Source organism: Eublepharis macularius, chromosome 7 (genome assembly GCF_028583425.1).
Source record: "Eublepharis macularius isolate TG4126 chromosome 7, MPM_Emac_v1.0, whole genome shotgun sequence".
Taxonomy (NCBI): domain Eukaryota; kingdom Metazoa; phylum Chordata; class Lepidosauria; order Squamata; family Eublepharidae; genus Eublepharis; species Eublepharis macularius.
Window position 1 is genome coordinate 111,005,243 of NC_072796.1, and position 13,708 is coordinate 111,018,950.

General features: G+C 49.0%; 1 protein-coding gene across 2 annotated transcripts in view; it reads left to right on the forward strand.

Moving 5' to 3' along the window:
- Positions 1-13,708, forward strand: part of MATN2 (matrilin 2) — a 79,912-nt gene that overhangs the window by 50,808 nt on the left and 15,396 nt on the right. For both annotated transcript variants that reach the window (XM_054985402.1, XM_054985403.1), the window contains one exon: positions 9,200-9,613. In XM_054985402.1, coding sequence (XP_054841377.1) covers positions 9,200-9,613 — 414 coding nt within the window. The remainder of the gene's footprint in view (positions 1-9,199; positions 9,614-13,708) is intronic.

Here is a 13,708-nt window from a genome sequence, read left to right on the forward strand (position 1 = left end):
ATTGTACTACATTCCTTTCTTCTGTGGATGTCTGTAGATTCTTAAAAAGAATGGATATTGTTCTGGTGGACTACAGACTCCTCAGGGGAAAGGATCTGCACAGCAGCTGGAGGCAGAGTTTGGCCTTCAGAGCGAGGACAAGATCACAATCTGGATCTGACAACCAGGTCACAATCTGGGTCTAGTTTGGTCCAGGTTCATAGGCAGAACTGCACTGCACTGCGCTGGACCTGTCACTGGACAGCAAAGTTCTAGGCTTAGCCAAGGGCTTAAATATTCCAAAGAAGAAGAAGCCCCACCTGTTTCTGGGCTTCATCTGGTCTGGGCTTGATTGAGGCCTTATCCTGTGAAGAACTATACGCAGGGCTCATTTTGAGGGGGAACGCACAGGAACGCAGTTTCAGCAGTTCCTCAAAGAGGTCACATGTCAGGTGGCCCCACCCGGATTGGGCCTCTAACGGGTAGTGGATCACTCCTGCTCAGCAGCAGCCTGATCCTGACCATTTTGGGCCCCTTTTCAGCCATTTTAAGCCCCCTTTTGCCATTTTGGGCCCGATTTTGGCCCTGAATGGCCAGGATTGAGTTCAAAACAGCCAGGATAGGTGATGCCAGGGGTGTGGCATATGCAAATCAGTTATGCTAATGAAACATTTCCGGCGATGTCAAGGGGCGTGGCATATGCTAATGAGTTTGCTAATGAGTTCCTCCAGCTCTTTTTCTATGAAATGACCCCTGACTGTATGTGTCCAGGGTAGCAGACACACAAGCTGCCACCCTGGCATTTTGTTGTCAGTGTGCTGTCCCCTTGTGGGTCGTCTGGCTCTGCTGCTCCTTCCAGGTAGGAGGAGAGCTTGGGAGACTGATAATTCAGGTTCTAGCCTTTGATAAAGTGGGCTTGCTACTTGCAGATATCCAGCAAGTTGTCATCATCTGCAGCTGTACCTTCAGAGGCAAGTCCTTCTTCTGAGGCCTTTGGATTTGAGGGTTCTGGGTCTGGGGGGGGGAAGTCCTGGGGTACCAGGTGTCCCCTGAACTTCTTCCCCTGGAGCGGTCCCTGGCCTGCCCTGGTTGTCCGCAAAGTCTGCTCCTGGGTTCAGGTCTGGCCCAGAAGTGGTCCTTACCAATAATGCACACAAAACTGTTATGAAACCTGAAGCTGCGGAATCACACTGGAAAGATGGAAAATGTGTTTGGAAAATCTGGAGTAATAAGGTGTATGAAGCCATCCTCTAAGAGGCTCTTCTAACTTATGTGGCACTTCCTCCAATGGAAGAGACGCTTGTTGGAAGAAGACTCCTTAGACTGTAGGAAGACCTCAGACTTGAGCCAAAATGAAAAGTGGGGTACAAATATTATAACAAGTGGATAAACGTTGCTCAGTGGAGTAGTAGAATTGGGGTAGGAGCCATCTCATTATTACCAAGAAGTAGTTGTCCTTATGAATTGACATACATCTCTAATTTGTTCTTGGCGCGGTGGCTATTTTAGCTCATGGAATTAAGGATTCTGCAACATGAGCATTTTCAAAGCTTCAGCTGAGCTCTGCTTTCAAGTCATAGAGCCTTCATTCCTTTCAAGCGCTTAACAATTTCCATAATGCTGAACAAATGTGCGGTCTCTTACATTCAGGGTATTGCCTTTTTTGGTATGATCGTGTTCTTTCCTAGGAAATGGGATGAGAGATATTCTTGTATGAGAATTTGATACGGATATTGCAGCATCCAAGGATACAATTACATATCATCCTCATCTGCTTTTCAGGAGCTACATTAGTGATCTCACAACCCCATAGAGTTGATTCAGAAATTGATTCTGTAACATATAATATGTCACCACAGGGCCATGGATTTTCCACATGATATCCCAATGCATAGGTGACATTCAGCCACAGCTGGTTCCAAATAATATTAAGCCAAGCAATACATTCAGCAAAGCCTGTGCTGCATATTTTCTTTCCCTAACTTTTTTCTTACAAGTTCATTTCACGCTACTCACACATAGGTGTAACATTGCCTTGACACCCTTTCTTTTTAAGGAAAAGAGCTCATGTAGAGGAGAGGGGACTTTGAGTGAATAAGCAGCATGGTTATTCACTCAACTGTTACCTTTATATTAAAAACATTCTTACCCTCATTTCTTCGACTTACAGTGCCATCCTAAGAAGAGTTACATTCTTCTAAGCGCATTGGCTGTAATGGACTTTGGAGCGTATAACTTTGCTTAGGGTGGCACTGTAAGGCTGCAGTCCTAAGCACCCTTTCCAGGGAATAAGTCTCATTCACCACCTTGGAATTTATTTCTGAGTATACATATTGAGGATTGCTGCGTAAGATACTTATTCCTAGACATGGGCACGAACCGCATTATGAACCAAAAACCCCCACGAACCGCCTGATTGTCTGTTCTCAAACCGGCGGTTCGTGAGGGTCCATGGCCAACGAACCAGCGTTCGTTGGAAGCCCAGTTCGTTGCGTTTGCCCGCGGTTCGTGAAGCCAGTCACCATCAATCAGTTCCCTTGGAAACGGAGCTGGGGGCATGCCTGAACTCTGTCTGCACTCCTTCTGTCACCCTGGAAACCCGAATTGAAGCCCAGCTTCACTGTCCGTCTTCTGTGCAGCCCCACATGGGACTGCGCCTGCGCAGGCCTGCCGACCGGATTTTTCTTTCTAGCAAACGTCCACTAGGGGGCGCACGTCCGTCCCAATGCGCATGCGCGGCCGTTTCCCGCCCGAGCGACATTGGGCGACGTCGCCCCCTTTCCCCTCAGTTTCTTCTTTGCCGCCGACCGGTAAAGATCTAGCTGTCTGCTTGTGAGGAAACTTTTCCTGTGAGGATCCTGCGAAGATGTCTGAGAAGTCGCTGTTCAAGCGCTGCTCCAACTGCTCCACTAAGATGACAAGGACGGACGGTCACGCCGTTTGCCTCGAGTGTCTCGGCGAGGGACACATCGTCGGGAAGTGTGAGCACTGCCAACGGTTCACCCCGAAGGCCAGGGCTGAGAGGGCTAATAGGCTGAACGCCTTACTGTGGAGACGGGCGATGCGGGTTTCGGGGGCTCCCGTTACCCCGGAGGGACCGCCACCGGCTGGTGGGACGGGTGACACCCCCCCTGAGAAAGGGTCCCAGAGGGCCGCGTCCGCTTCGCGTTCCCGCTCCCCGGATCGTCGCCATGCCCGGCAGTTAACCCCGGATCCGAAGGGGACTGCGAGTTCCGCGTCGGGTCGCAAGCCCTTGGCACCAACGTCGGATCCGACTTGGAAACGTCACCACTCCAGGTCCCCGTCGAGGTCGGAACCGACCTTCACGCCGGCTCCGAAGGTGCCGAGAGCGTCATTGGAACCGAACATCCCGGCTGGGTCGGTTCCCAAACCATCGGATCCGCCATCGGCTCCGACTCCATCGGTTCCGAAGCCTGCTGAGTCGGCGCGCACCGACCTCGCTCCGAAGACAGGCGCTCGGTCGGATCCGAAGACATCGGATTCGATTGGCAGGGACCGAAGCTCGGATCCGGCTTCGGCTGACAAGGGCGGCAAAAAGTCCAAGAAGAAGTCGAAGCACAGTCAATCGGCTTCGGTCCAAACAGATGAGGTCCTCTGGGAGAGGCCTTTGACTCCGTCGCCGCACCTGTCGCCTCCGCTGCACCACTCGTCTGATGATGATGGTGATCTGCCTGACGCGCCACCTCCGGCCCAGCAGTGGCATGCGGGTGATTATGCGGACCGTGTGGACCGGCGTTACCACCTGCCGCGGGCTGCATTTGACAGAGAGGGTTCCCTGTATGCCAGCTCTCCATCATTTGGCAGGGAGTGCTGGGGTGACACTCGCAGTGAGTTCTCCCACTATGGTTCTCCCAGACACGGTTCACCTTACTATCCTGCTGAACCCTACCAGGGCCCGAGTCCCAGTCCTCCATCTGACCCATCTCCAGATGACGTCATCATTGGGACCGGTCGTGTGTCGCCATCTGAGGACTACCGACTCTACTCTGAGCAGATGGTCAGGATGGCCCATTCTCTCGACATTGAGATATCGGCCGTAGATCCTAAGCCAAAGGACAAAATTCTTCAATATGTCCAGTCCGGGAACCCTCCAACTATTGCCTTCCCATTCACTGAAGGCTTGGTGGAGATCATCCACGACATCTGTGAGAAGCCGGCCTCTGTGTACGCAACGTCCCGCAAGCTGGAGGCCCTGTACAAGACACGGGATGATGTTTGTGCATACCTCTTTGCACACCCGCCTCCTTCTTCCCTCATTACGGAGGAAATGCAGACCCGCCAACGCCAGGGGTCCTATGCGGTACCCATTGACAAGGAGAGCAGGAAGTTGGATTCTTTGGGCAAGAAGCTATACTCTTCTGCTGCCCTCACGCTGAAAATCTCCAACTATTCAGCCATCATGGGGGCGTATCAGATATTCCTTTGGAACCGCATGGCGGCCTTCCTGGAGAAACTCCCAGCAGACCAGAGAGTGTTGGCGAAGGTGATCCTCGATGAGGCCCTGAGGCTTTCCCGGCAACAAATAAATGCGGGCCGTGACACAGTTGACACCTCTGCGAGGGCACTGGCTTCTTCCTTCGTCTTGCGCCGGCACTCGTGGCTCCGCACAACTGCGTTGCCAGTGGAGACACGCAATAAGGTGGAGAACCTGCCATTTGAGGGGCAATCCCTGTTTTCTACCAAAACAGATGACTACCTGTCGCAGAAGCGCAAGGATCGTATTACAGCCCGATCCTATGGCATTCTCCCGGCCAGGCCACCCACCGAGAATCGTGGCCAGTATCGCCCTGCCCAGGGTTATCGTGGACGACAGCACCAGTACCAGCCGTATCCACGCTATGGTTCCTACCGGCCATTCCAACCACCAGGCTCTTACCAGCGCCGGAAGCCTGCCTACCGCCCTCGTCGCGGCCCTCATGCCGCCGATACCAAAGAGTCAGCTACGCAACCAAAGCAGTTCTGACTAGATCTCGAACAGTCTGTCGTGTTTGGAAACAGATTGGCTCAGTTTGCCTCTGCATGGGCGGAGATTACGTCCGATAGTTGGGTTCTTAAAATCGTTACAGTTGGATATAAAATTCAGTTTGATGTTTACCCAGTGTTGTCTCTTCCTGACCACTCAATACAATCCTCTTCTCATAACTTACAGGCTGAGGTTGTAGCACTGCTAGAGAAAGGGGCTGTGCGGGAGGTGCTCCCTCAGGACCCCCCCTTAGGCTTTTACTCCAGGATGTTCTTAGTAGACAAGAAAGATGGAGGGGTACGACCCATCTTAGACCTACGGGAACTGAATAAATTCGTTCTCGTCAAGAGGTTCAGGATGCTTACCTTGAACACGGTCCTCCAGTTAATGCCCGAGGACATGTGGTTCGCTGTCCTGGACCTCAAGGATGCATATTTTCATATTGCCATCCATCCTGATCATTGGAAGTACCTTAGGTTTCTATGTAACAATAAGGCCTACCATTACCAAGTGCTTCCCTTTGGTCTCTCAACAGCCCCACGGGTTTTTTCTAAGTGTATGGCTGTGGTGGTGGCTTATTTGAGGGAACGGGGTTGTACCATCTATCCCTACCTTGACGATTGGCTTCTAGCAGCTCTCTCTGCTGATGCACTCATGGCCCAGATTAGTACGGTGATGCTCACCTGCTCCCGGTTGGGACTTTTGGTCAATTTGCAAAAGTCTAACCTTACCCCATCCAGAAGAATACTGTTTATCGGTATGGAACTGGCTGGTGCTGTAAACAGAGGTTTTTTGCCCAGGGAGCGTGCCTTAAAGATTGGCAGGATGGTGACCCTTTTTTCTAAATGCAGGTTCCAGTCCGTAACAGCTATCCAGAGGCTACTGGGCTACATGGCCTCTTCTACAGCTGTCACCCCTATGGCCAGGTTGCACATGCGACCTCTCCAGCTGTGGTTCCGTTCGGTTCATGATTTTGAGCACGATTCCCAGAATAAACGGTATTCCATCCCCAGAGGGATTATCCGGGCCTTACGATGGTGGCTGGATGAGGCTAACCTCCTTGGGGGTGTTGCTTTTGGGTCCATCCAGACCGAGATCACAATCTCGACTGATGCCTCCACGATAGGATGGGGAGCCCAGTGTGGAGCCCTTAGGGCACATGGGGTTTGGTCAGAGCAGGAGCGGGAAGATCACATTAACCTGCTAGAATTGAGAGCGGTCCGTTATGCCCTTATCGCTTTCGCAGACACGCTGCAGCAGAAAGCAGTTCAGGTGCTCACAGACAATTGTACCACGATGTTCTACCTGAACAAGCAAGGGGGCACTACATCCAAGGCCCTCTGCGACGAGGCCGTTCGGATCTGGAACTGGGCCGTGGACAGAGGCGTGTTCATTCAGGCGGTCCATATTCCTGGCACCACCAATGTCATCGCGGACACACTGAGTCGGATGCGATTCGACAGCTATGAATGGACCGTAGCAGACAGTTACCTGAACGCCATCTTTTTGGACTGGGGGTTCCCAGACGTAGACCTCTTTGCGGTGGAGGCCAACAGGAAGGCCCCGCAATTCTGCTCCAGGGGAGGGCTGGGTCGCCATTCCCTAGGGGACGCGTTCCAGATACGCTGGACAGGGCACCTGTTTTATGCCTTCCCTCCGTTCCCACTGCTGTCTCGGGTCGTCAGCAAAATCCACAGGGATGGGCCGCACTTAATTCTGGTGGCCCCCTTCTGGCCCAGGCAAGCATGGTTCCAACATGTCATGCAGCTTTCGCAGGGGTCATATTATCGGTTCGCTCTGAACCCGGACCTTCTGTCCGACAAAGGGGTTTGGTATCACGACCTACCCAAACTCAACCTCACTGCTTGGCACATTCGGGGACGGACGGGATGTCTGACAGGGTAGCTGAAATTTTGCTGAATGCCCGTAGGGACACCACCCGCAGGTCATACGCAGCTAAATGGAAGCGGTTCGAGGCCTGGGCTGCTGACACCGAAGTTAATGTTTGGGATTGCCAGTTGTCTTCTGTGTTTGAGTTCCTCCTGTCCCTGAAGGATGGGGGACTCTCCAATTCCTCTATTAAAGTTTATTTGGCTGCCATTTCAGCCTTCCACCCAAAAATAGATGGGAAGACGATGTTCTCCCACAGTTTGTCAAAGTCTTTTTTGAAGGGGTTATATAACATGTACCCACAAGTCAAGGAAATTGTTCCCCAATGGTCACTGCAAGTAGTGCTGGTAGGGCTTATGAAATCACCCTTCGAACCACTGGCCACCTGTGATTTAAAATGGTTGTCCTGTAAAGTGGCCTTCCTAATTGCCATTACATCTGCCCGTAGGGTTAGCGAGCTTGCTGCCCTGAGGTGGGATTCTCCCTTTTTGAAGGTCCATCAAAATAAGGTGGTTCTCAGGCCGGACCTTCGTTTTAGGCCCAAGGTGTCTACTCAATTTCACACCTCGCAGGACATTGTCTTGCCTGTCTTTTTTCCTGACCCTTCTGATAACTCTGAAAGGGCCTTACATTCCTTGGATGTCAGAAGGGCTATTTTATTTTACCTCCAACGTACATCACAGTTTAGGAGTGCCGAACAACTGTTTGTGTGCTATTATGGGCCCAGGAAGGGAAAGGCTGCTACAGCCCAGTCAATTTCCCGTTGGGTCACTCAAACTGTTAGAGCCTGCTACTCGCATGCTAGTTTACCTTGCCCTTTGGAACTAAAAGCTCATTCCACCAGAGCGCAAGCTGCCTCTGCGGCCTTCCTTAGGGGCGTGCCCTTGCAAGACATCTGCAGGGCTGCAACGTGGTCGTCTTCTGACACGTTCGCTAAACATTACGCACTAGATGTGTGGGAAAGGAAAGAGGCTGCTGTTGGTAATGCTGTACTTCAGTCTCTTTTTCGGTGAGAACACATGCCCGCCTCCTGGATAAGTGGCTTGTGAGTCTCCCATGTGGGGCTGCACAGAAGACGGACAGTGAAAACAGAGTTGCGCTTACCGTAACTGCTGTTCATTGACGTCTTCTGTGCAGACACACAACCCTCCCTCCTACCCCGCTGTGTTCTTCCAGATGATGTGAAGGCATTCGGCGGCAAAGGAGAAACTGAGGGGAAAGGGGGCGACGTCGCCCAATGTCGCTCGGGCGGGAAACGGCCGTGCATGCGCATTGGGACGGACGTGCGCCCCCTAGTGGACGTTTGCTAGAAAGAAAAATCCGGTCGGCAGGCCTGCGCAGGCGCAGTCCCATGTGTGTCTGCACAGAAGACGTCAATGAACAGCAGTTACGGTAAGCGCAACTCTGTTTTACCTTGATCAGCAGGTCTTCCTTCCAACCATGGAGCTGCAAATTGGTTACAATTGGTTACATGGGAGAAGACACCCGGGGGGGAGGGGGAAGTGGGGTGTTCTGTAGCCATGGGCACTCCAATCTCATCCCTGCAAACCCTGATAGGCAGTTCTGACGGCCAACCCCTTGTACACTGGGCCAATGTCAACTGGTGGTTCTAATTGTATCGAATAGGAGTTTCCTGGGGGCCTCGGATTGGAGAGGGTATAACTCCAAGATCCCTATTGCAATCTTGACCAAACTTCGGTGCTTGCTGGAGGAGAGCCTGCTAAACACTCTCTGGGTATATGGGCTCTCTAAGTCCAACGGGGGCCATTCTGACACCCACGAACCTCAAACCGGTTCGTCAGCAGGAAATGTTTGTTGCGGTTCACTGGTTCGGGTTCGTTGTCGGTACTGAACCACGAACCGCTGGTTTGTTAAATTTTTTTTTGTTCGTGCCCATGTCTACTTATGCCTGCTGAAAGGGTATGATTTTTTGGTGATTCCCCTTATCCCACATCCCTTCTCGTGCTGCTCCTGGGCTGCAGAGGGGAGGTGGGAAAGATCAGTACATTGATTGTATTGAAGCACACTGTGAAATTGCATTGAGTCTCACTGAGAATGGCGGACTATAAATAACACAAATAAAATAAATTAAATCACTGCTACAGAAGTGTAACTTAGGATCCAAGCCAATATACTTAACTGCAGCTATATATTAAGAAAATGTATACTGCACTCTGTAAAATCTGTACAAACAGCTACATTCACATTTTAAGGTCTCAAGATGTTTTTATTCACCATAATTACACAAGGAGAATATTTCATCTTGGTATTTTTAATGTTATTTTACCTGATTTTCATAAATATATATTTCTTTCCTTCCTTTTCATTTTTTTAAAAAAAATACAGAATGTACCGAAGGCCCAGTCGATCTAGTCTTTGTGATAGATGGATCAAAAAGTCTGGGAGAAAATAACTTTGAAATTGTCAAGGAATTTGTAACTGGAATCTTGGACTTTCTTACAATATCTCCCAAAGCTGCACGTGTTGGTTTGCTGCAGTATTCCACTCAGGTTCGCACTGAATTTACACTGAAACAATTCAGCACTGCCAAAGACATGATAAAAGCAGTATCCCAAATGAAATATATGGGGAAAGGCTCCATGACGGGACTTGCCCTGAAGCAAATGACTGAGAGGAGCTTCACGGAAGCAGAGGGGGCCAGACGCTTCACTGCACAAGTGCCTAGAGTGGCCATTGTGTTTACAGATGGACGGGCCCAAGATGACGTTTCTGAATGGGCTACTAAAGCAAAGCACAGCGGTAAGACGGGAAGTTTACTTAGAATTATCAGATTTAAATGGCCAGTAAGCACATTCACCCCAATCCAGAGTTATTTGTGTTGATGCATTAGAAGAGCAATACTGCAAGTTTCTAAGGTTGAAATCAGACATTTGTAAAGTTGTGGAATGAGCTTGGAAGCACACTTACTGTGTTCAGATCCTTCTCCAGAGGAAAAGTTTTTTAAAAAGCAGTTTTGAAAGTTTACAGCAGAAGCTGGTTGGGAATGGTGCTGATTGGCTGACACCTATGCTGCCCCCACGCCAAATTCATGAAGAAGTTTTGTTTTGAAAATGTTGCCAGTAGAATGTATATGAGGGTGAGAGAGAAAGAGAACATGTGGGAGGGGGACAACAAAGTCCTACCACAAACTTAACATTCTGTCTTAAAAAGTAGCAACACTTGCATTCAAAGGTCTGCCGTGAATGTATTGTTTTTCAGACTATGAAAATTCAAAGACGTTGGAATATCCTGGAAGAATATATCCAGGAACAAAAAGCTGGAAGGGAACTGTCAAAATAGACTTTTACAGACGGCAGAGCCAAAATCTGGAGAATCAGGCTTCTAATTTTCTGTGCATGACAGGACTCTTGACTTCCCTTTTTTGAACATTAATCCCCTAACTTGACAGAAGGCTATTTGGGGGAGGAGGTATCAGTTCAAGGCAGCATGTGTATTTGTTGCTGTTCTAAGAGATCCTGCTGGGCATACACAGGATCTGGCATATGGAGCTCTTTGGATTGTTGCCTCTTGGAAGCCGAAAGAAAAAGTAAAGCAGAGTCACTTAATTCTCAAGGAAAAAATGCTGCCCTGGCTGCTGTTGTTGATATTTGAAACCTAGGAGGTTTGAAGTTGCAGACACTGTCTGTGTTACACGTTGTGCTTTTGTAAGTGTAGATGTAGGGGTCCCACATCTCCTTAAGCACTGAGAATATGGAGGCACATGGATTCCTTAGCACTGATGAACTGTGCACAGCTGGAGGGCTGTAACCTGGGCAGAATAGGAAGTAAAAATACCCTGGGAGTAATCCATGTTGACTGGTCCTTGCAGTGTTACAAGCAAGTACTATGGGGGCCTCTCTCCTCAGACCTGACATCGGCTCACCTTCTGCTTCCTCCCTCCGACTGGCAGTGGTGTAGGAAAACTCAGTGTCTAAGCTGACTCTGATCATTGTTGCTGCTGAAGCACTGAGCCTAGTGGCTCATGAGGTGCTGGCAGAGCTGTTCTTGCTACTGGCCGTCAGTGGCTCTCTAAGGCAGCAGCCCACCGGGAAATTTCCCTGTAAGTCAAATGGCCGATCCAGGCGAGGCTGCCTGAAACTGACGGCATTCTTTTGTACATTGGTAGGAGCTAGGCCTTGTCGGGTTGAGAAGATGCCAGGTCTAGGTTTACATTCAAAGGCGTGCAGTGAAGTCATGAGGTAAATGTGGCCGGCACTACTACTTTCCCCATTGATAAACATGCCAAAGATTATGCTGGAATGAGTGCTGGAGTCAGTTCAACCCCACAGCAACCAATGCTGAGTGTGCATTTGGCTCCTGACTATTTCATTTTGGGGGATTCTGTAATATCTACTTAGCCTCCAGCATGAGTAGTCCATTCATGAAAATAAAGCAAATCTCTGGAATGAGAGCTGTGGTTTTTCTCCTGGCTGTTCAGACAACTAATAACTAAGGGATTCAAAATGAAAAGAACTTAAGCAGCTACGTTTTCCTGGAACAGAAGCAACATGGCAGAAGGCAGTAGACATGCCTGTTATTGCTAAATGAACACACCCTTCCCCTGTGTTTCCACTGGAATGAAGAAACTGAAAACAGCAGCTGTCTTTACAGATATTTGAAGACTTCTTCAGTAACAATTATGCTGTGAAATGCTGATTTTGCATCTATCTATCTTCAGGAACATACAATGGAATTTGTAATACAATTGCATATAAGGTACACAGGTTTGGATCCAACCAGCTTTTTCGTTTCAGTTTACCTAACTCCACTCCTTGCTACAGTTCATATCCTACATGGCTTTTCTCTCTGCATATCCCATGATCCTCAAGCTTTTTTTGTCAGTCAAGGGGAACTCCTTCCTGCCCTTTTCTCCGGTATTCGAGTACTGCTCGTGTGCCTGTCTACCTCCTCTTTGTATGCTGGGGGCAGGAATGTGTAGCCAACTATATCAGGTTTTTGTATATATATAATTTTAATTGCTGAATTTTATTGTAGAGTTTGCTGTGCAATTGTATTTTATGACTGTTGTACCCCTTCCTGAGCCCACTTGTGGGGAGGGCGAGTTAAACACCAAATAAACTAAACTAAACAGCGGAAAAGCTGGTTACATCCAACCCCAAATCACATTTTTAAACATACTTATTATGATCCCGTCCCTAGATAAATTCTCTAGTGGCAGAACAAACTGTCCAGAATGAATTTATTTGGATATAACTTAAACATCCTGTGGTGATAACATCCCCTATAAAACAGATGAGATAAATGCAGGAATAGATGAAATAAATAAATACTAATAGAATATTCAAATGAAAATGCATTACACAGTCTTTAAACGGGTGCCCAACCTTAAGCCCTGAAAGCCGGTGCATTGCCAATGCCAGGGGTGCCATAGCTAGTCAATGTCCTGTGCTCTCCCACCAGAGGGGAAATAGCTACCCAAGAGACCTGGCTCCAAGGAGCTGCAAGCACAGCAGTTGCACTGGCATCCCTTGCAACTGTGTCCATGCCCACGTCATGGAGCAGCGTGCCAATGATAACCCCTTATGGGTACTGCCAACCAGTACATGCCGATGCCAGCCTGTCTCCTTGGAGTTACTCACATGCAAAATACAACTGAAGAAACAAAGGAAACACAGCACAGTGTGCTGTAGGGAAGAGTGTGGCATGACTAATAAGAGTGCTGGAGCTCCACAAGTGGGTGCAACTCACTTCCTGCAACCACACTTCCTTTTACCAGGCAGACACACATGGAAGGACCCATGGTTGTTACTCCAACTACATCACCCAGATTCTTCCACAGATCACTTGACAGAGGCAACCCCAAGAGAATGCCCAAGACCTCTCCTGCCTTAGAGGTCAGGTCTTGGGGTAGGAGTGCAGGAGAAAAGGAACACTAGCCTTCTGCAAGGCAATGGGGATGCAGACACTAGGAGAGCAAAAAGAGAACACGCCACCACATTTTCATAGAAGGTACTCATGTTACCTTCCCAATAGTTTGCTGGGGGAAAGCACCCATATGGCAAACAGGAAGCATGAATTTGAAGATGCTGACAAAAAAGCGAAACTTGCCTCTTAGTAAGCAAAAAGTTGATCAAAGAGGGAGGATTAGACGACACAGCTCACACACTCTGGAGAAGCGTCTAACTATCGGGTCACAATCACTTGCAGGGATCATAATGTGACCATTGGTCCAGCATATACTCATCCCTTGTAGGGAATTGCACTGGAACTCTGTCGGCACTCTTTGCAGGGATGGCTCTAGGGGGCTCTGATTCGGCAGGGTCACAGACATCATGAATGTTTGGTGAGCAGCAGGAAAGGTTAGAATTGGAGGGACCAGCAGTCACTCTGGATTGTGGTCATGTTCCCTGTGTCCCACATTTGCACATGGGGTTACAGTAGTGTGGCATTGCGCTGACAGCATGGTGGTATACTGCAAGAATATCTGCAAGGGATCAGTTGTTTCTGCAGTGTGTATACTTACCCTGTGCTCCCTCTGTGAGAGATTCTTTTGAGGGATGAAGAGGATCCTTTGCTTACCTGCGCAAGCATTATCCTTGCATCCCCACTTGGAGTACTGGGTCAGTATGCCTTAGGAACTTGGATTGTGTACTTAAGAGAGTGGGAAAGGTTGACCAGAGTGGGTGTAAAATTAATTTGAATGAAATGGTAATGAATAAACAGGGATGTCAGGCAAGTTCAACTAGACACAGCTGTGGCTAACAGCTGTAGTCATTTCTATAAAGAGTACTATGCTTTGGCTTCAATCCAGAGACAGGTTGCATGCACACATTAAAGAATATTGTGCTATCCCTGCATATATAGCAGTCCTTCACAACTGTATGTTCCTGTTTG